The sequence below is a fragment of the Cylas formicarius genome, unplaced genomic scaffold (assembly GCF_029955315.1).
Source record: "Cylas formicarius isolate icCylForm1 unplaced genomic scaffold, icCylForm1.1 PGA_scaffold_5__7_contigs__length_24384050, whole genome shotgun sequence".
Lineage (NCBI taxonomy): Eukaryota > Metazoa > Arthropoda > Insecta > Coleoptera > Brentidae > Cylas > Cylas formicarius.
The window spans coordinates 17,547,480-17,571,320 of NW_026844341.1; the positions used below are offsets into that span (position 1 = coordinate 17,547,480).

At 38.1% G+C, this 23,841-nt stretch overlaps 2 protein-coding genes across 2 annotated transcripts; one reads left to right on the forward strand and one right to left on the reverse strand.

Annotated features, from left to right (window-relative positions):
* Window positions 1–6,291: 6,291 nt before the first annotated feature.
* LOC132701802 (elongation of very long chain fatty acids protein 6-like) lies at window positions 6,292–7,336 on the reverse strand. Its single transcript, XM_060670008.1, has one exon. It carries the CDS (start codon window positions 7,195–7,197, stop codon window positions 6,382–6,384), a length of 816 nt encoding a protein of 271 aa, XP_060525991.1. The 5' UTR covers window positions 7,198–7,336; the 3' UTR covers window positions 6,292–6,381.
* A 155-nt stretch (window positions 7,337–7,491) lies between these two features.
* LOC132701800 (uncharacterized) lies at window positions 7,492–23,793 on the forward strand. The gene is made up of 4 exons (XM_060670007.1): window positions 7,492–7,534; window positions 16,185–16,995; window positions 17,050–17,668; window positions 23,130–23,793. The coding sequence occupies exons 1-4, from the start codon at window positions 7,508–7,510 to the stop codon at window positions 23,515–23,517; spliced, it is 1,845 nt and encodes a 614-aa protein (XP_060525990.1). The 5' UTR covers window positions 7,492–7,507; the 3' UTR covers window positions 23,518–23,793.
* Window positions 23,794–23,841: the final 48 nt, after the last annotated feature.

Genomic DNA, 23,841 nt, shown 5'->3' on the forward strand with positions numbered 1-23,841 from the left:
TATTTACGATAATTATAATCACATTAGGCATTTTCAGTAAAAATTTCTAATAAAAATTTACAATTTGATAGTCAAGACTCTAGGCGATGTTTTTTTCGTATAATCGAAACGACATGGGTAAGTGATAATTTTGACGCTATCGCGCGAGACATAATTTAACTCACACTAATTTGTCTAATTATACCTAACGTCGATGATGAAAATTAGTAATCAACTGAAGCGAAAAATAACCAATTAATAGCGATGGCATTGTTATTTTTAATGGCATACGTCAAAAATTCGGTACGACCGACTGATCAAAACGTTCCGATCGTTAGTGTTATATAATCGAGGAGATAGATGGTACCCGATTGGTGAGAGTTTCTATGAGAAGCGCCTCATCTCGCCCAATGGAAATCACACTCTTCACTATATCGTTCCAATGGTACCATCAATTTTTAAGTGTTATCTGACAAAAAAAAAACAAATATGTGGAACTGTTTTTTGAAATTTGAAGTGGTAAACGGTTAATGGTTAACTAGATTAAAATGGTAAAGCATAGTGATACCTTAAGGTCTTCTTTAATATTCGCTTTTTTTTTAAACACGCCGTATAACGAGTTTTTGGTGTCCGACTTTAGATATTTAAAAACACAAAAAAAACACACCTAAAGCAATGTAAATTTATGCAAAAATTTTTAAATAAGCATCAAGAAACAATATTGTCGAATCAGGTTCACAACTAGGTAGCTAGAATTATTTGAGATATTTATCAAATAATGCACAAACAAATATTGGATTGTATAATCCATTAGTAAGTAAAAGATATTTAACTAATTACATAAGGATATAAGTAGCATACAAAATTTACTTAGTAAAAAGTTGAAACAATACGTGACCAATGTACAAAGTCTCTCGCAAATTTTTAACGTCAAAGCAATGTAAATTTATTCATTAAATAGGTCTCTAGTTTTAATTTTCTCCAGACTAGAGCTTCAAGCTCTGACTATAAAAAACTGTAAACCAAAACCCATTGTAACAGTTCAAATTGCTCATTTTGAAGAATTAAATTACTTATTAAGTGTTTTTAACAATTAAAATTAAAAATAAATATTCCATGGGACTGGGTGGTCCCTTTAATATGGGATGGTGCTTTATTTCAGAATCTATAGAAAAAAAAAATAAAAAAATAAAGACAAAAGTTGCTTGCATTTCTTCTTAGGACGCCGTCTCCCTTCGGAGGTTGGCGATCCAACTGGCTATAATGGTGCGTGAAACTGCACCTCGGAAAATCTCTATAGATGTCCGTCCAAACCATCGACGCAGATCCTTTAGCCACGAGTTCTGTCGTCTACCCACAGATCGTTTACCGTCGATTTTTCCTTCGATGACGAGTCGGAGGATATCGTAACGTTCTCCCCTCATAACGTGTCCGATGTATTGAAACTTCCGTTCTTTGATGGTTGCCAGCAGTTCTCTACCTTTACCCATTCTCCTCAGTACTTCCTCGTTGGTTATCCTGTCTACCCAGGGTATGCGCAGCATACGGCGATACAAATACATTTCGAAGGCGTCAATGCGACTCTCCATTGATTGGCTGAATGTCCAGCTCTCGGCGCCATAGAGTAGCGCTGGGAAGATGCAGCAACGCAGTATGCGCATGCGGAGGTGTAGGTTCAAATCTCGACTGCTGAAGAGGGTCCTCATTGAGATGAAAGTCCTTCTGGCCTGTTCTATCCTTGATCTGATTTCCATTTTGGAGTCACTGGTCTCGTTGACAAGGGCTCCAAGGTATTTAACGGACGACACTTGTTCCACGACCTGGTTGTTAATCCGGAGGACCGCCTGTTTTGGTGTCTTGGAGAACACAACCACCTTGGTCTTGGCAACGTTCATATGTAGACCATACTGTGTGCTGTGTTCCACGATGAGATCCATCATGTTCTGGAGATGTGGTAGGCTGCCGGCGAGCACGACCGTATCGTCGGCGAAACGTATGTTATTAATGAGGATGCCGTTGATCTTAATGCCTTCTTTCACGTCCACCAGTGCTTCTCGGAACACTGCCTCCGAGTATATATTAAAGAGGAGGGGGGACAGGACACACCCCTGTCTAACACCCCTTCTAATTTCCACTTCTTCGGATGTTGCACCCTCTACCCTAATCTCTGCAGTTTGATTCCAGTACAGCTGCGTAATGATCTTCAGATCTTCGGCATCAATACCGGTGTGTTTGAGAATCTCGATGAGCTTCTGATGCGAGACACAGTCGAAAGCTTTTCGATAGTCAATAAAGCAGTCCATGTCCCTGCATCGCTGTGTGAGCACGTTGAGAGAGAAGAGAGCCTCACGTGTGCCCACACCGTTCCTAAATCCAAATTGCGTTCCGCCAACCTGCCTCTCACACTTGGCGTATATACGAGTGTGGACGATACGGAGAAAGACCTTGAGAACGTGAGACATCAGGCTTATCATTCGGTGGTCGTCGCATTGGGAAGCGTTAGGTTTTTTTGGTAAGGTGATGAACGTTGATCTCAACCAGTCCGTTGGTAATTTCCCAGCTTCGTATATTGAGTTGAATAAAGATGTAAGAAGTTTCAGGCCTGTATAATCTGCATCGACGATCAATTTCAAGGTTTCCGCGTGAATCTGGTCTGGTCCCACAGCCTTGTCATTTTTTTGAATTTTTATAGCACGTCTCACTTCCTCTATCGTGATAACAGGACTGGGTTCGTTGAGATCATGGTCTAGAGGTGGTTGAGAGGGTCGTGCGTCATTGAAGAGAGTCTCAACATATTCCTTCCATCTTTTTATCTTTTCCTCAACGCTCACTAAAATCTTGTTGTTAGTGTCCTTCAGAATATCGCGGATCTGTTTGCGTTGTGTGTTTGTGAATTCCTTGATCTTTTTGTGGAGATTAAACGAGTCGTGCTTATTTTGTAGTGCCTCCATTTCACTGCACTTTTCAGCTAGCCAACCCTCCTTTGCTTTCCGGCATTCCGATCTGACCGCCCTATTCAGCTCCCTGTATCGGTTAATGTCTGTGGTTTTGTATTTTTTTCTCTCATCCATGAGTTTAAGGATCTTGTCCGTCATCCACTGTTGTTTTTTAGAGGCTTGTATATACCCGATGTCGATCTCCTGGGTGTCTAAAAGAGCCTTTTTTAGAACAATCCACCGAGGCTCCACGTCTTCGTCATTATAATTGTTTATTGTTTGTAAACGCGCTTCGAGACTCTCGGTTGCTTTAGCTCGTATATCGGGATCAACGAGTTTTTTGACATCGATTCGCTTAGGTTTATTTGGACGTTGGACTCTAGTGAAGTAACGAAGCTGTAGATTTATCACCACGGGGTTATGGTCACTGTTTACGTCTGCACCAGGGTATGTTGTTGCTGATTTAACAAACTTCATTAGATGACTCTTGATGAGGACGAAATCTATTTGATTTCTCACTATATGGCCATCACGATCGACTGGGGACTTCCACGTATACAGACGTCGAGGATGCTGTTTGAAAAAAGTGTTGGCAGCAGAGAGACGGTGTTCTGTACAGAATTGTACCAGGCGGTTACCTCTAGTATTGCGTGTTCCAAGGCCTTGGTCACCGCAAACCTCGCCATCAGCACCCTTCCCGATTTTGGCATTGAAGTCGCCAAGAACAATTGTTAACTCCCCTTGTTTTGTTATTTTCATGGCTTCTTCTAAAGTAGAGTAGAAATCCTCAACCACCTCATCAGACTTGTCCCCTGTTGGAGCATACGCTTGAATCACATTCATAACTCTATGAGTAGTGAGCAGTCTCAGAAGCATCACTCGTTCCCCGAGTGGAATAAAATCGATTACGGATTTCTCCAGTTCAGAGGAGATGAACACAGCTACGCCATACTGGTGTTTAGGATCGTCGCCACCAGAGTAGTAGAGGACACCATTTTTAGTCCTGTGAGTCCCAGTACCTGGCCATCGCACCTCGCTTAGCCCCAAAATCTTGATCTGGAGTCTATGCATTTCTGCATCTATATTGGCGAGTTTTCCTGCCATGTATAGGCTACGTACGTTCCATGTAGCAATTTTTATTTTATTTCTATGTATTTGCATTTTGCTAATTTCTAAGGACGGGGGGATTCTTCGCACCCTCTCCCCACTTAAGGGGTGCCCCGGACTGAGGGCCGCGTTTATATCTATTTTAGCCATGTTGAATATATGGAAATATAGTGTAGTGGGACTTCCGTTTCCCTTCTGCACCGCAGTGTGGAAGCCGTTGAGACATTTACTTTTAAAATATTATATGGCTATATATACCGGGTGTTTGTATTTTTTTGGTCAAATAACAACTTTCTCATTTTAATTAGAACATCCTGTATATTATTTTTTGTATTTTATATATAATAACATATAACTCGGTCTAACCGTTTCCGACGTATTTTGAATTTTATGTGGCTTTCGCAGGTCTAAATGTTTCCATCGATTCCTTCGATTCAAAACATTTTTTGTGATCTACTTGATTGGTAAATGTTGATATTTTAAAAACAAACAAATGCAGAGTTATTTATCGCATTTCGCCTAAAAAAATTAATATTTTCATTATGTTTTCAACTATTTTATTAAATGTTCGGAATTCCTTGCTAACATTATGTAAAGTATTTGGGGGAGTTACACATTTTGAACTTTGTCTTTCAGATCTTGTAACATAAATTTTACTTTATAGATACCCCTAAAGAAAAAAATCCAAGAGTATAAGTAAACCCACCCAAAACATTTATTTTTTGCAGATATCGGAAAACATGTGGATTTTTATTAAATTTTATATATATATAAATTTATTTAAATAAAATGTTGATTCGTCACAAAAACGTACTAGAATCTAAATAATTGTTTCAGACATAATTTCAAAAAACTGTATCGTTTTCTGAGAGCTGACGTACTAAACTTAATTTGTATGGATGAAACTTTTGTTTTCTATGGTAGTTGTACAGTTGTTTGCATTCTCCAGCGATATTTTCGGTCGAATTCTTGATTGTTGACAACGGTAGCTACAATCTCAACTTGTGCTCTTCTGAAACTAGTTTTCTGCCGGAACATTTTTTGTTGTGCCACTAGTAAAAAAAATTGTTTGGCAGTTTTCTTAAATATTGCCGTTTTACGGGGTTTTCAGGATATCTTTTATTCAAAATCCTAGCTTGTTCATGTAAATCGCGATTGTATTCAACATAAATCACAACAGCTTCTGATTTTTGCTTCAAAAACCACGCATAAAGCATTTTGAAAAACACAAGATCCAATTGGTACTTAGTATTGAATTTACTAACAAAATAACGAACTTAAAACTGTAGAACGTCGATTAAATACTAAATAGAAAGAAATATGAACAGCTAATGAAACTCGAATTATTTAGGAACCAGTATTTTAAAAAATGTGGAAATCACTTTTCCGGGGGCTCGGACAAGACGCGATGCCGTCATTGATTATTACGATGCACTGCATGGTTTCAGAAAAACCTTATTTTCTCGAAAACCATTTACTATTTTGCAAAAGTTCTTGGACCAGGAAACGTGGAAGATTCAGGGCTATAATATGTACAGGGTGTGTCGATTATGAGTAAAATCTAAAAGACCCTGAAAATTGCCGTTTTTGTAAATGGAAAACTATAAAACATGGGATAAACAGTGTTGTAAACTGGATCGAGAAGAATGTCAGGTTTCGTCAGTCATATAGGGTGCGCGAGATATTTGAAATAATATCTTTGGAAATCGTTATTACTTGCGTATTTTTTATATCTATCAAAGTTTGCCGTAACTTCGAAGTTCGACGAGATGAGAAAGACACTATATACAGGGTGTATGTACAATAATATTACATCGATTTTGTGACTGTTCTATAGTGGTCCGCAGGAGCACGATAGAAAATCAATGCGTCTCTTTGCCCCTTGCACCGCCCAAGGACGATTTTTCGAAAACAATCTTGTTATAAACTGTATTATTTGTTATAAACTGTATTATATTGAGTAGCTGACTTAGTCAGTGTATTCGTATATTATGTATCTTAATTCTCAATAAAGACTATTATTATTATTAAAATTGTGCACTTTCGACTTTTTAATTAAATTCACCGGGTCCGTTTGTATTATTTCTTGGCTGCCTATTTGTACGCATTCTATCGACGAGTGCCACGCGTGTCGACATTCTCGGGCTCTCGTAGGTATGTCGAAATTCGGCGTCTCTTAAAACGGTAAACAGTGGAATCGAGTGGTCGCGCACCTGGGATCCTCAAGGCCGCCGCGCAGGTTGCATAACCGCGTAAATAAAACAAAAACCAGCTAACGCGGTACCTTTAATAATAAATAACATGTCAACAACGAAAATTAAATATCACAATGGGGGGGGGGGGAGCGACCGCCCCCTGCTCACGCCGCCTTCCGTTTCTGCCTGGCACCGCCTAGCATGTGCGCCTTGTAAAAGAACCGCGCGAACAGCACGAAGTAACTGAAGTACATGCACAGCGACAGCTTTATGTTCAGGGGCGTGGTGTGGCACACCGCCCCCTTGTCCAGGTACTGCCCCGCGAGCAAGTTCACGTAACACCCCATCACCATCTGAGACAGCTGCAGCGTCGTGATCAGCATCGCGATCCTTCTAGGCGGCTTGAACCCCATCGACCTCAGCGCGTAGTACCCGTACATCAGCGAATGCACGCAGTAGTTCATGGTCACGAACCATCTGGCGCTCGCGGTGTACTCGGTGTAGCTGAACCACGAGTATAAGAGGACGGTCGCGTGGTGGTACCAGTGGAGGAAGATGAGCGGCTGCTTCCTCAGCACTATGAAGACGGTGTCGCCTAGTTCGGGTACCTTGCTGAGGACGAATAGCCACGTCCAGAAGCCGGACACTTTGTCGTCCTCGATATAGGCCCGTAGACAGATGGTGTTGTAGATGCCGTGGTACCGGAGGGTGTGGATGAGTTCGGGTACGGTCCTACAAGCACCCACGATGCTGAAAAGGGCCAGTAGCATGTTCCAAGCGGTGAGCGGTCCTCGCAACTCGAACCTAGCCTTGGGCTTCATCCAGCGTTGACCAAGGAAGATGAACAGGACGTAGAGGCCGACCAGGTAGAACCCGACGGTCCAATTGTCCTGCATCCAGGTCCGCGTCTTCTGGTGGACGAACTCGTTCTCGAAGTCGAACACGTACGTGTAGTTGTGGAGAATCGCTCGGGTGTCCATCTTCGGGTACAACAGTCGACTGTCAGCGGCGAAATTCGGCGCACCAACGCGCCGAGCGTAGTTTTAAAGGTACGACCATGCGCGCCGACTGGCGTCGGCGGCGATGATCTTCGGACTGAGGAAGGTGGGGCGGGGTCTATACGGCGAAATGAACTATCAAAAATAAAACGCGAAAAGAGAAATTGTATATTTGCTTTTATTTCGGTTCGTTATAATCGGAGCATGGCGTGTTACGAAAAGTATAATCTGTTTTTTTTTTGGCTGTTGGCTTCTTCAGAGTTGACTGAAACTGACCATTAAAGGACAGAACATGAGGGACGCACTGTCAAAGGTTTTGGTAATATTTTTTTTTTATTTAGCTGAGTACAATGTTATTAAATTACACTAAAAAAAAAACAGGTTTTCAAAGAATCTTCCACAGGCTACTGTAATACTCCTGCGTCAGTTTTTGCTATCGTTTCACCAATCATCCTGTTGACTTCTTCAGAGCTTGACTGAAACCGGGTAGCCAGTTTCAGTCAAGCTCATCACCAAGAAACATAATTTCATGTATATGACAATGACATTAAATACATACAATAAATTCATAGCTAGAAATGTCTGAGACTTAACGCAGGAGTAACATTTTCTGTTCTGACCTTTGATTTTACTCGGTTCCACAAATGCTTTATGGGGTTAAACATGCAATGATGAGAAGAAGAATGCTGGTTTTTAATTGCATAGGAATTTAAGGCTTCTAAAATTTGCCTTTTTTTGTAACCGAATTCAAAATAAAAATCATTTTCTAACGTGGTGCTTTGCGTAGCAGACGGCTGCCGTAGCTTGCGTTATCCATGATAATAACACTGTTATTATGAATATTTTTGAAGGCGCTCATCAGCCCATCATTTGGATACAGTGTCGTGTGTATCGAACCATGTTTCACCAAGGTATCTATAGCTATCTATATATTTTAATTTCTTGAAGGTGATGTGCGAGGTGTGTGATCAGGGCATTTTAAGGTTTCTATCTAATGGTTTATAGATTGTTTCTATCAATAAAGTATAAAATCTTAGGTGGATTTACGGTTACGTGCAGTAGCTACTGCCCAAATTGATAATGATGTACGATATAAAAAAATATTGGTTTTTAATAATTTGTTTGAGTTTGAGAGCATTTGTAGTCTTAGTTTGGTTTATGCTGTGGTCGGACTAAAGCCTTTTTTTTTTAATGGGAATACCCCTTTGTCTATACAGTTAATTAGAATTCGAGGTAGATATTTTACCATAAAATCTACTGTCTTTTTGAGTGTTTCCGCCCACATGCCGTCGATCCCAGGAGATTTGTTGGATTTTAGATGTAGTACTGTGCATCTAATTTCGCTGTCGTCGGTCTCATTGAGGTATACAGAGTTTAACAGGTATTCTTTTGCCAAGTTTATATGGAGTCCTTTCATTTCACTGGCCAGTTCTTGACCGACACTCCCGAAGTAATCATATCTGTTTTCCTTTTCTTGTTTCACCATGCACCATTGCATTCAGATTGCTTCCTCGCCCCTTATTCCTATGTTTCCTAACCTTAAAAATTGGCTTGTTAGACAAAGATTTAAGAGCAACGAGAAAGTTATTACTGATGTCAGAAGATAGAAGTTTCGGTCCATAAAAACTACATAACTAAACTAACCGAGTACTTTTTAATGTGAAATTGGTTGAATAACATTAGCTTTAACCAAAATATTATTTCCTGTTAAAAATAGTTTCAGAAATATAAAAAAAAAAATCTGGCGGCCCTTTAACAGAGTTGTAACGAGTGATTCAATAAGAGTTTCCACATTACAATCTCAAATATTTTTGAAACGCCACTGTATCTGTTTATTATCATATGAGATTTCTAACCTCAAAACATAGACAAAATTAGTCATGAAGCAATATACGACTGAACAACGTGTAAAAATTGTGCAAGCCTATTATGAAAATGGTCGATCAAGAAAAAATGCATTTCGGGTTCTACGTGATTTTTTCGGAACACAAAATCGACCTTCTGAGAGAACAATTTGGAATGTGGTTCAAAAATTTGAGCAAACTGGATCTGTAACTAACCTCAAAGTCCTTCAACGTGCTCGTGCAGGTCGGTCAGATCAAAATATTGCCATTGTTCGCGAAAATGTAGCCGAAGATGAAAACACATCGATTCGTCATCGATCGCGGCAAGTGGGCCTTACGTATTCAACCACACAGCGAATTTTAACAAAACACTTGCATCTACACCCATATAAAGTCCAAATAACTCGGGAGTTGAAACCTCGAGATCATCAACAGCGCCGCGTGTTTGCAGAATGGATACGAGAACAAGGAGTTCATTTTTCAACGAGAATCATCTTTAGCGATGAGGCACATTTTCACGTTGGTGGCTTTGTGCTCGAATTTGGGGATTAGAAAAATTGTTCAAAAAGCAATGCATCCTAAAAAAGTGACTGTTTGGTGCGGAGGAATAATTCGCCCTTTTTTTTTCGAGGAAAATGCAATTTATTGAAAGATTTTACAATCATCATACAAGAAATTGGAACCAGCGGAGCTTTGACTCCATAAAGTTTAATTTTTTTCTATTTGAAATTATGTTTCATTGATTGTTTTCAGATGCGTCTTAAATAGATTAAAGTCTACTTTACCACTCGAGAAAGCGATACGTCATAAAATATTTGTGTTATCGTCGACATTTTTAAATCGAACTTGAACTTTTTTCTTTCCTTGAAGTACCTTGAAACACTTTGGTCAAATTTTTCGGTAAAATTTTCCTTAATAATGACAGTATTTATCAAAATGTGATGCAGTATTTTCCAGTTTTTGCGACCTTATAATAAATATATAAGTAGGTAAAAGTATTTGAATATTGTTTCAAAATCGTCCTTGTCCAAACTAACAAAAACATAATACACTCAGCTAGTAGTGCATATTTTTCATATTTTAGTGAAACATATAATTTAAAAAGATCATTTTAGTGATAAACATATTGTTACAGTTATACTCTTCCTCAGTAAAAGGGCAAACACGCACGCACGCACATTCAAAACTGTAATATTTTTCATAAAAAAAAAACGTAAATAATATTTTTATAGATATCTGTAATAGGCGTAATTTCTTAAATTCCTAAACTACTGGTTTATATGCAGCATATTCATTCTGTAGCCGCCTTTTAAAAAATTATCAGATAATAGTCTATGCGTGTAATTTGAAGCATTGGCTGAGTCTGTCAAGGCTGGCGTGTTCCTTAATTACATGTCGAGTTGTTTATTTGCAATGAAGTTATAGTAGCTACTGCATGTAAATTGGAGAAGCATTTTTTTTATTTTGACCGTTTTGAACTAGAGGAATGAGGGTACTCACTTTAATTTCCTCCAAACCCAATCTACCAGAAAAAAACTACACACCAACTCGGAAAACAAAAATAATATAAGTTCCCTTGATCCGTCGCAATTCGTCCCTTAAGCGTTTGACACAATGCCGAGCGGTAATAAGGGACTATCAGTGTCAGCGCATTTCAAAATTGCAAACCACCAACCGTTTATAGCATAAGAACGGTTTTAACTCTGTTATTTTCAAAGTTTTAAAATAATATCGATATCGCGTCGTGCGTCTTGAAAGAATTATTAATGTTTAACATAATGCGAGAATACACTCATGGATTCCTCCTGTTTGTAGTCCTTGTCTCTGACGTTTCACCAAACATGCTAAGTGGCTGAAGTTACCTCGGAATTGGGATTGAAATCTGCGTCAAATTACAGCGGACCAAACAAATATTGATCAATATTAAAAAAATGCATCCCCACCCTTGTGTATGGGCGTGAAAATACGGCGCCCATATACCTAAACAAGAAAGCTTTTGTACCATTTCAATGGTGTTCAATTCGCCTGGGTATGGGATGTAACCCGTTCAGATTTAATAACATTAAAATCCATTCAGAACATAAGGGTGGGAGATTCTTAAAATGTCGTAATTCACAAATTCACGCAGACAATAGCTTGTAGGGCATCAATTAAAAGGTAATTAAGAGTAGATTATAAAAAAATATATTTGCAAATGTTATCTGTCAAATTATTGCAAGCGGAGTATAATGCTAGAAGTATATATTGTAAAAATGCTAAAAAAATATATTGCCAAATTTTGCATCCTCGGTACAGCATGGATTACACATACTACCACTGAACAATTTGGGCCTACTAAAAAAAAACAATAATGCTGCTTTTATTCAGTTTAATTAGCGTGGCCAGTTTTGTTAAATGTGCTACCTTGAAAAAGCTACTCTTATCCAAATAATTGTACGTTTCACTCTGTAGACGATTTTGAGCCGTCTCAAAAATATGCGGAATATGAAGTTAATTTTGCTCCCTTTAATATGACTAGGCAGCTTGTAATTGTGTCGCCGTCGAAAGCGTCGAGAAACACATTTATATCAAAAAATTGTATGTCTCACCCTGTAGACGATCTTGTGCCGCGTCAAAAATTTGTGGGCTTTGTAGAATGTCTGAAAGTAATTAACTCAAATGCGTTGCAAAGGGCGACGCATATGCAACCATCTATACGCCTCGCCGAATGGAAAGTACAATGACGTCGTCTTAATTATGGAAAATTCCCGTACCGTTTTGAAAAAAAATTAACTTATCAACCCAAAAGTACCAGTCAGGTCCGTGACGTTTTGGCAGGAAACCGGTCGTCATAGAATAATTCCATTCGAGTTGACGAGGTTAATTATGTAGGAAAAATCGGGGGACTGTATCGGGCAGAGTGGGATAGTCGTACGTCGGGAAAAATCAATTTCGACTCTATTGTTCGGAAAACAATCGCACCGCAAGTTGCGCACGTGATACGAAACCCTGAGGTTAAGTGTCTAGGTACCACGTACGATTAGAATTGCGTCTGAATCGAGCCGTCAATAGATGGCGTCTCCGTCAAACAGAAATATGTCTTCCGGTTACTGGGTTCCTTGGCATTTTTTGCTTACATGGGAGAATGGGGATTTGTTTAATCGCTTACATAATTCGAATTGAAATTATTTACAAAGAATTATTTGTTGATCAAACAAAATTTTATTAACATTTTAATATAAAATAATATTTATAATTTAATTTCTTCAAAAAACCTTCACGTAAAGCGCATACGAAATGTGGTTTTAAGACCGTCAGTAATTGCATGTCAAGGAACAATAATTTGCCATTAAAGATTTTTGCAAGAGCGGATTTCCCACTTAGAATTCAAGTGTGTAACTTATTCACTTGATCTGTGGTTGTGAGAGGCTGGCCCTAGACAATAAGGCATAGAATTGTACCGTGCTTTCAATTTTTCTCGATAACATTTTAATTGGCTGTAACTTTTTTTTGTTTTTAGAGATATCAAGATAAACAAAAAAAAACAAAACGCAGTGTTAGTAGCCAAGTTTTTTCCAAGTGACGAATAAAACAAAACACTATCGATTGTCTGACATTTAAGAATACATCATATTTTTGTAAATGTATAGTATATGTGTTTAATAGAATATCTTATTCGGATTACAATTATGTATTTTAGTCCACTCGTTTGTGACAAATAGCCAAAAATAGGAAATTGTTACATAATTTCAAAGAGTGCCCTGACTGACAAATAAAAATATGTTTTTGTTTGACATATCGGTAGACAACGGTTGCATTATTGTCCAAGTCATTATTGTTAGAATGATTTTTCGCTCCTTCAAAACATATATTTCCAAGCCTGGTAAAGAAATTTGCAGAAAACAGTAACGTGCTAAATGATAAATAGAAATGCCGGAATCAAGATGTTTTAAATGAAGTAAATAAGGCAAACAACATATTAGGATTCCATGAAGCACATCCAGTTTCCTCTATTACTAGGGTATATGAAGAGACAGGTATTTCTCGAGGTTCTGAAAGAATATAAATATTTAAATTTAAATTTTATTTAAATTTCGTAAAACTCAAAAACTAGGTGCAGTTTTCTTTGGTTTTTTTAAATAAACATAATGAGAATATTAATTTTTTGAAAAACATTTTATATACTGATAAAAGTTCGTTCACTACAAGAAGGGGCTATAATAGATAAAATACGCGATATTGGTCTTTAAATAATCATAGACAAATACACAAAATAAAACCCAGGGGTACCAATTATGGCGTGATGCCATAAATGGGCATATTTTGGATCCGATATTTATAGATCAAAAGTTAACTGGAGATTATTATTTGCAACTCTTAGAACAATATATAGAAGATTTACCCCTAAATATATCAGCGCTGATTATATGGCATCAAGACGGTGTGTTCACGAAAATGACGGTCACATACAGCAGCATTTAGAATAGTGAAAGAATTTTTACTTTAGTGTGTCTTGTCATTTTTAGTGTTTTTGGTGTACTTTAATTTGTAAATAATTATTTTTGTTGCAGTCAGTCATGTCACTCCTTGAAATTATATAAAATATCCTATTCTTGCCGATTTGTCAAAAACGAATAGACTAAAATATAAAGTGTGTTACATCATTGTAATCGGAAAAAGATATTCTATATATTCTATAAAATATGATAGTGTTTTGTTTCATATGTTACTTGGAAAAAAACTTGGTTACTAACTGCTTGCTTTTTTGTTTACCTTGATATCTCTAAAATCAAAAAAGGTACAGCCAATTAAAATGTTATCAACATAAATTGACAGTGCGTTCAGACGAATGCTTCGAATTTCATGAGTGCAACGGATCCCCAACGACGAAATACTTCAACGCATGCATAAATAAAAATGAGTTATTCAACACCATCAAGAAAAGAAACTTAAATTCAAAAGTACAAGAGAAAACATCAGTAGGATACGTCAAAATCTTTGGCTAAAAGACTTAAGAAGATGGTTTGACAGCTCGTCTACAGTTTCCAGAGCTGCAATTTGCATTTGGACCGTCAACGTGAATAGAAAAGAGAGACTTCAAATATTTAAGCCTTTCTCAATTTGAGGAACAACATTTCAGCAATGAATTTATTTAGCGAAGCAATGGAGTGGGTGAAAAAAATAATCATTGATTTGCATACTATACTTTTTCCAAGACCATATGTTTGTGAGGATAGATTCATTGTACACCGAAGACATCCGATCGCTCCCAAACCCGTGGCGAGAGTATAGTGTAGTAAAAATAAAAGAAACAAAATTATGAAGTTTTTAAATTTTGGAACTGAATTGTTAGCTTGATCAGTGCATAATTGGAATAGAGAATATTTTATACATGCATATTTTGAGTATTGTTTTACAAACGACTTAAAATACGCACCTATCTAATTAGATATGTGCATCTAACCAATTTGTTATAATAACATTTGAAATGTTCTTTTTAAGTTTTTGAGACAACTTGATCAATAGGCAAAGAATACCAAAATACGGAATTATTGTTTATTTCGAAGTAATGCCTTCAAAGTAATGTTTTCAATCTTTTTCGCCGAGTAATTCTTGAAACATAAAGAAATTAGTACAAAGTATCGATTTACTACGTTCTATGTCACTTGTTTTTATTGCTGCTCCTCCTTGTTTAGCATCCGAAGACAAATGGATCCTTCTTTTGATTTGCTGCGGTAGTACGTCTTCTAAACTGTCATTAGGTTCGACTTCAAATTCTGCGTTGTTTCCCATGTCTTCTTCTAATAGGGGAACCTGTGCTTCATTCCACGGTCTCCACATTTTAAAGTGTTAAAAAACAGGAACCTTCAAAAATGTTTAATGGTAAAATTCCAATGCATGTAGATGACGCAAAGAAACAAGAAGAAGAATCTTGTTATCTACAGGTACCCACAAAAATGATTATTTTCAAACTTACCTGTAAGATAAATAGAGTACAGCCTTTGAACTATCCAGTGAAAACAGCCCCTCAGGGTGAAAGCTCGAGAATCAGGTACATAACTACGTACTTACTGGAAGGATCACATTCAAATACTGTATATGCGTATATATACGTAAAATGTACGAACATATTGCAATTTAGATTAAACTGTTAAGAACGATACATATCACCTGGTGTTAACATAAACGCTTCTACTCATTCGAAAATACTCCGCAGCATCAATGCTTAATCAAATTTAAATCGATCCATTTACGTGTCATGCAAAAAGTTCAAGTTTCTACAAATATTCGTTACGGTCCATCTCAGGCAAAGCCTACTTAATGCAGAATAAACATCTGTCGGGATGGTCCTGCCCATGTCTGCGGATAAGGTACCATAAAATACTTAAAACGTCACACCAATAAATGCACTATATTTCTGGTCGTACAATACCAGCTTAAAAAATTCAGAAATAATTAGTGATGAATGAAAATTTTACATGGTGCCGACGTCACGCTACTGGGACTGGTTTTGTATACAACAAACGTACTTTTACTGGATTTATTTTTAATTTTACCTTTTTTTAACTATATATACATATTTAACTTTACCCCTACCCTTAGTTAACGGTTGGTTTTAAGGCAAAAAGTTCACCTAAAAGTGGGTCAGCAAGCCGTTTTTTTGCTTTTCTAAATATTTGAATTAATTAGTTAATTACTAAATCTTTCGACGTGCAAAATTCGAATTGCACTTGCACATTTGTTGTTCAATTGGTGAATATTAATTCCGATGTCATTTAACATTAAAAAAAAAAACAAAAACTGTGCCAATGCATTTTTTTTTAAGGAAAACACTAATATAATGTATAATATATTAAATATAAAATTTTGATACTCTAAATCACATCGATTTTTTTATTATTATTGTTGGTGTGGATTCGTTTTTTCATTTACAAAACGCGCTGACGTAAAAAACATCCACCCTCTAATCGATACCGTAGCAATAATATTTGAGCTCGGGATTGTTGTCGGCACAACCTGACAATTTGGAAAATTAAAAATCGCCGCTGGAAATATCAAACCGCGTCAGCCAGCGGACTCGCGGACATGCTATACGAAACTCTCCTCTTGCTCGCTGTTATATCCTTAGCGAGGGGCAGGTTGCAGGTTAGCAAGGACGTCTTCTACACCGACGTCAGCACAACCAAATGCGTATCCTCGATACGTGCCGAAGTCTCCAACGTAAGCGCTTACATCTTCTTGAACAAATCCATCTCCGACCCGGGGTTCCGTTCCGCGACCTACGTCATCCACGCCGTCGGAGAAGACGTCCACTGCCCCCCCATAAACGGCAACGAAATCGACCTGCTAGTGTTCCGAGTGGACTCCAAAAGAGAGTTGACCGACGTGTTGACCTGTCTCAAGAATTGTCCGCTCTTGAAGTCGAAATCGAAAACGCTGGTGGTGATGAAGCATATTCGGACCAAAACCATCTCGGGAGTGTTCAAGACCCTATGGGAGAACGGCATCTTCAACAGCCTGATCACAGTGCAGAGGGATATTGGCCATGTGATGGACTTGTACGGCTGGGGGGCCTTCTCCCAGTCCTCCAGGTGCGGCCGCGTCTTCACCAACTACTTCCACGTCGGCGCGTGCGCTAACGGCACCGTCCTCTTCGACGGCGACGAAGCCTCGCTGCAAAAATTCGCGGAAACAAGTTTCCACAGTTGCTCGATAAGCGTGAGGGTGGTAGACTGGCCTCCGTTCGTCATACCGGAGACACAGAACCCACCGGACCGGAAGAATGCGAACTACATCGGAGGCTTCGAGGTGCAGCTCGTGAAAACCATAGCTAGCTATTTGAACGTCGAGCTCCGATTCAGCGTGTCGGAGAAGGACCTCAACTGGGGCACTTTGCACGAGAACGGCACTGCGTCTGGGTTGTACCTCGCGCTGCTGGAAAAGTCAGCTGATATAGGTATGGACGCGTCGCAGAAAAAAGAGTCTAAATCTATAGCCTTTTCCGCCTCAGGTATATCGTCTTTGACGTTCCCTCCGGGCTACCGATTCCTCGACTACGGTCCCATTTACTACTACGAAAAGCTGGTGTGGTGCGTCAGGTCTCCGCCGCTGATGGTCTCGTGGAAGAAGCTGATAATCGCCCTGAACACGATCCACTGGCACTTCCTGGTGATTATCTACGTGGTCGCCAGCGTGCTCGTTTGGGCGCTGAGCAAACGGCAAGAACCGGGACATTCCAAGAAGTTGGGCCGCTGCTTCACAAGGACGCTCGCCGACATTCTCGGCAATCCGAGTGCCTTGCCAAAAACCACCTCCCTTCGGGTCTTCTTCACGTTCTGGTTGATTTTCTGCTTTCACACCAACCTGTTCTACCTGACGAATCTGATGAGTCTATTGTCCAAGGCGGTTACCGAGGTCGAGTTTGCCACTAGCGACGAAATCTTGAACAGTTCTTTGAAACTGATGTTCCTCAGCGCGACGAAGATGTACTTTACGTCAGACCGGACGCCGAACGCCTTCGACAAGAAGGTTCTGGGACGTTGGGTGGACTGCCCGAACCTGGAGACCTGCTTCGCGATGACGGTTCAACGGGGAGACTCGGCTATATGCCTACCGGAGTCGTTCATCTTGTAAGCAAAGTTTTGATTCTGCGGAATGTACCGTACCTCCACGTTAGTAACCCTCTCCGTTCACGAAATTTTAACCACATTCCAAATGGATTTTATTTATTGATTACACCTTAAGTGTCCACGACTCCATGATATATAAAAGAATGGACCACACATAGCATTTGACCATTTTGTATCTCAAATCTAGTAAGAGTCTGTGATCGGTTATTAACTTGCGGAGGCGCAGGAAAGCCGCACGGGCCTGTCCGATCCTGCTCCTGACCTGGATCTCTGGGAGACGTTTTAAGTTATTTGCAATAAAGCACAGCGTCTGTTGATGATTTACTTATATATTTATTTCTTCGAATACAAAAGATAAATGTAAATACAATTCACAAGTGTCTCGCGAGCATGCGAATGAACTAAAAGAAATCATTATATCAAAAGTAAATGCTTGAAAGTAAAAAATAATAATTGAGCACTAAACTAGTCATACAACACTTGTAAAATGAAATGAAATGCAATATTTTATTATGATTAGCATGCATGCTGTTACACACAAATAAGCAATTCATGATTATATATTCGAATCGTAGTAAATTACATTTATCTAAAATCAAAAGCTACTTCACACTAATATTATTATTAATATAAGAATCTTTTTCCGTTTTTTGGAAGACTTGTACATTCGGTATATTTTTGGTGTCTGTCGGCAAAGCATTGAACAATCGAAGCCCATCACTAAAAATGCTTTTTTGCATTTGTAGACTTTTAACAAACTGAATATCAAAATCATTTTTATCCCTAACATTATGAGAATATTTGTAGGACCTAGAATTAAATAATCCTATAAGTAGGATGGAAGTAATTTATTTTTTATTTTATATATCAGCAAAACATTAGAAAACTGAATACTCTGAGACTCCGACAACCGCCCTAAAGACCCAAGCATTACACGAATGGGAAGTGTAACGTGCAGAACCCAGAATAGCCCGCATGGCTTTATTTTGTAGCAATTGTATTGTATGAACATCACGGTTTCTACAAGAAATCAAAAGCGAATTACAATACCAAAATTGAGGGCTGATAATCGCATTAAAAACAAGACATCTGCTCCAATGGCTAAGCTCAGGCGAAGAAACTTATCTTTTACCCAATTGTTTTTACAAATATAATGAACATGTTGTGAGAAATTTAATTGATAATCTAGAACTACTCCCAGATACTTCATTCGAGAAACATTTCCTATTAATCTACTATAAATATAAATCTTAATTATCCAAAAAATATCTTACAATTTTGTTTACTCCCAAATACCATATATGCTGTTTTATTTTTACGTACAACCAGTCACTAAGTAACCTTAATTCCGAGTTCATATTGTCTACCACTTCTAAGTAATTTTTCCCAGAAATTGATAGCAAAGTGTCATCCGTGAAGAGGTTGACAAAACAATTATTCAAAATTTTGTCCAAATCGTTCACATATAGAATAAAAAGCGATGGTCCTAATACACTGCCCTGGGGCACACCTAGAGATTTAACGGTGCGGAAAAAAACCTGAAAAATTGGAAAAAAACGGAAAATTTTACTTTTTAATTAAATGCCAGACAGCTAAACGAGTTAATATATTATGATATAAATGTATATTGGTTAGTATAAGTTGCTTCAATAAAAAAAAAACAAAAATTAAGAATACATAATAAACAAAAAAAAATGTATACAAAAAAAAAGAAGAAGAACTGACAACGCAATTAACATGCAAGTAGAAAAACGTCATTTCTGCAAAGCCAGTACACGTAAAGGGGTTTAATCGTCAAGGTCCGAGTCTTCGGAGAAAGAATCTGGTTCTGATTCCGCAGCATCGCCGTCCTGGATATTCCCAATTAATTCGATATCCATTTCACTCCGCTGCAAATGCGGAGCTGGCCTAGAATCGTAGGCAAATTTGTCATTTTCTTCTAAATTTAAGGTAGACTGAATTGCAACAAGTTTTTGAACGTTATATTGTGTCAGTCTATTTCTTTTTTTACTATGAGTAACACCATGCAAAGAATAGTTTCTTTCTGACGAAGCGGACGATGGCGGTCCATTTAAAATTCTGGAAGCAATTGGCATAAGTGTCTGCGAGGTACACAACAATAATAACAATAATATTTAACACGTACACCTCCCTGGATATTAAAATGCTTTTGGATTTCGAAACAAAAATTCAATTTTTCCCAAATTTTCCGTTTCTTTCCAATTTTTCCGGGAAAAAACCCAGACTGCCCTTTAAAAAATAGTTTATTTTTTTCTAGGAAGCTACGCAGCTGCTTACACACAATTGTTTCTAAAACTTTATCTATAACCGATAATAAATTAATTGGCCGGTATTCTCCATATTTACTCGAAACCGGTACTTTGGGTACAAGTACAATAACGCTTATCTTGATCTCTTCGTGAATTTTTCCTGTCTGAAGTGAAATATTTATTAAATACAACAATAGATATCTGACTGCACAAAAAATATTTTTCAAATAGTTTCCATGGCATATGTTGTCAGCTGTTGCTTGATTTTTCAATTTCTTGAAATACTTCTTAGTTCATTTATATCCATCGTTTGAAAACGTGTGAATTCCTTACAATTTTCCGTACTAATTTCCTCAAGATTGGTTTATGTATTTGGAGTATTTGCAACAATGTCAAGAATGCTTTTTGCATAGAAGTTGTCAAAATTTTGTTCTATAGGACCCAAATCATCTTCAAATCGTCTAAGTGGCCTACATTTCTGCGTTTGCTGCTTATTAATCCCTTTAACGTTCGCCACATTTTCTTGCTGTTTTCCCTACGTCGATCAATGCTTCTTTCATAATATTTCTACTTCTCACTTCTTAAAACCCTCACCTTTTGTTCTTTTTATAAGCGATATCTGGTGTCTTTTGTGCCTGAAGTATCATAGGACTCATCCAAGGAACTCTGTCATCAATAATTTTTTTCATTGGTACTATCCTATCTACAACCTGGTTTATGTTAGTTGTAAAAGCCGCGTATATCACATTAACATCGGTAGAATTATAATTCCACTGCATACCATACACTTCTGAAATTATTTTAATCATATTCATATTTATCCATTTTTGATCACGCATCTAGTTAGAATTTTAATAGGCAGCAATGGTAAAGAAAACGGCGTCGATATAGCGCATTCTAGAGGAATAACGTCTAAAGAATATAATTTTAATTATTATTATTACCACAGAACAGATTCGGTTTCTTGTTCTAGAGGGACGCATTGTTTTTCTATCGACACACCTTGTACACAATCCAAAAAATACCCAAAATAAAAGTTATAGCCGTAGATCTCACGGTATATGATTTTTTTCAATAGGATGAATAGTTTTTGAGAAAATACTTATTTTCTGAAACCACCGTAATATTAAATGACGTCATCGTGTCTAGATTGAGTGTGATTTTCATAAGGATTCTTTCAAATATCTCGAGCAGCGTATGTCATGGCCGAAAACCGCAAATACAAAAATTGTAGCTCATGGTGCGACCTATGACACTGTTTGAACTGATCGGTCATATTTTTTACGATTTTTGATTTGGGGTTAATTATTTTCCCTGGAAAAGAATTTTCCTGATCTTTTAAATTTTTGTGTATATTTGGAAAACCCTATATATAATCAAAAAAATGGCTGAAATGAATATTATAGCACTGGATCCTCCGCGTCTGCTGTTAAGAATTTTGCCGATCGGGTGACTGGTTATGGAGAAACGCATGTTTTTCTGGAAGCCAAAATAACCAAAAAAATCTAATTTCTTTAAAAAATACTTCTGGGCTTCTACTTCCCTGCTAAATTTGAAGTCGATATTTGCAAATTTTGGACACCGAACACATTTCTTATAGAGCACGAAATATCTTCAACACCCTGTACAATAAATGAAAACGTTAAACACAAAAGTTTTAGCTGTCTATACGGCAAAGTAAAAGAAACTAACATCTGGTACACAATCTTTTAATTGTAGTGAATGCGGAGCACCCTGCACATTCTAAAATTTGCGGAGCCAAATTTTATGCGTTAAGAATTTTTTCAGTTGCATAAACGGTTTTGGAGAAATGATTTTTTGTTAGACCCTTGCAAGCGCGATTTTTAATTTTTTTAAAATACTTCTCGACCCCTCAACCTCACCAATTTCCAAACGTTCCGTCACAGAGCCAAAACGAAGGAAAAAGATTGCCGCCAATGTGCGATCGCCGCCATTTTAAAATATCTTATGCACCTAGTGAACTGTAAAAAAGTAGCAAAATTTGAAGCATCTAGCTCAAACCAGACAGACAAAAAATAAAAACGTTTTTTTTTTCGACTCTAATTCCATCTGTACCAACGACGACGCCGTTATCGAGATGTCGAGTTTAGTGAGGAGCGCGTGTACCTACAAAAATCAATTTTTCAAAAGCAACAAGGTAATGATCAGGCACGATTCGTCTCGTGGATCCTTAGGTATACTTACTGTTTTAGTGAAAGTTGCAAAATTAGTTTTTCCTTCTTTTAGCCACCAACCACTGCTTCATTAATAGCTACTGCTGGTGGGTTTCTTTTTTCAGTTTCATAATATCGTTTATATATATTGTAAAAAGGACTGAACCAAGATCCACTTTCTTCATTATCAATTTTTACCTTTTGAGGTCTGAAACTGCTGACAGGAATTTATTTTTTCTACTCCCGTCTGTAAAATGCCTAATTACACATCGATGTAGCGTGCGGAAAGCGTCACTTCACCACGTCAGTTTCGTTTCACCGAATCCGAGCCTCTTCGGACATTTCCGGGATTTTACCGCTCGATATTGGCAGCAATCCGATATTTTCGGAGATATTTCCCACGCCTTGAATTGTGGCGGTCATGTCAGTGAATGTATTCGTGTTGTAAGCTTTTTAAGTCACTCGTTTATTAAAAATTCGTGAGTCAAATGCCGTTTACCGCACTTGTTGCATAATATATCATTAATTTTAAAAGAAAAGAAGTTGCAAATTTTAATTTTAGGGATAGAGGTCGGTTATGAGATTCTTTTCTCCAGCTTTATAGGTATTAATAATTGTAGTTTTTTTTTTAATGGATAGAAAAGGGGATTTATTCAAAAGAGATGAAGCATTGGTTGCAGTAAAATATGATAACCTACAATTTTTTTTTTCATAGTTGCTTCATAGGTTCCTGTATTATCGGCATAGGCAGGGCTTCTATGTCTTTAGTAGCTATATAGTAGTGGTCGTGGTCATTTTGTTTTGCTTCTATTATTGCCGAAAATATCTCCTGAACAACCGGACTGTTACTTTTAACAAAACAATGATCCAGGCAACTTTTTTGATAACTCTCTCTTGTTGCCGTTTTAACTTTAAAGGAAAAAAAAACTTTAGTGATCTATAGGTCCCACATTTGAAGAAAATGATTATTATTAATTCTTTTTAATAACTTTTTGTGAACACATTCCAATTTTGTAGATATATGGGGGCGCGATACATGCCGGCGCCGATGTCCTGCCTCTTGCGCGCAGAGGACACCTTGGTGTCTTACCCGGTGACGATGTTCATGAGGAAAAACCTACCCCTGGCGTCGAAAATTTCGCAAGCCGCTCAGAGACTATCCGAATCCGGTTTGTTGGGCGCTTGGAGGCAGATGGCGTTCGATACCGATAGCGCCGACTTCGAACAGCTGAGCAGGCCCCCCGAAGAGAATAGCACCGTGTTTTCGTTAAAAGAATTCAAGCCCCTGTTTCGTTGCGTGATCTTCGGATGGGTGGCGGCCACCGTGGCTTTCATTTTGGAACATCTCATACACCAGGTGATCTCCAAATACTCAACCTGGAAAAACGCTCCGCCGCAATACTAGAAACGACGAGCGGAAACGGTCATCGACCTTTGACCTGCAGTTTCCTGGGGGCGCGAAAACGCCCTGAAAACAGGTTCCAGTCGATAACGTCGGCCTATTTAAAATTCTACGTGAGGTCTGGGGCGAGGAATATATCGGAACGCCAAAGTGCATGACCGGAAACCGTCCTAGTTGACTTTTTTATTGCAAAAATTTGACCGCGAATGCAATACGCCAATGGCGACCTTGGCGTGCAGCGAAAATATTTAAATTTTTTGTTTTCGTTATACGCGCCGCGTCATAAAATTCAAATCCTTCTTCCTGACAAAGTTAAAACCAATAAAT

Excerpts from the sequence above, each read along its gene's own strand:
- LOC132701802 (XM_060670008.1), bottom strand. The coding sequence starts at position 7,197 with ATGGACACCCGAGCGATTCTCCACAACTACACGTACGTGTTCGACTTC.
- LOC132701800 (XM_060670007.1), top strand. The coding sequence starts at position 7,508 with ATGAGGGACGCACTGTCAAAGGTTTTG. Across the intron at positions 16,996-17,049 it reads GGAAAAGTCAGCTGATATAG|GTATATCGTCTTTGACGTTC; the intron begins GTATGGACGCGT and ends TTTCCGCCTCAG. Across the intron at positions 17,669-23,129 it reads CTACCGGAGTCGTTCATCTT|ATATATGGGGGCGCGATACA; the intron begins GTAAGCAAAGTT and ends CCAATTTTGTAG.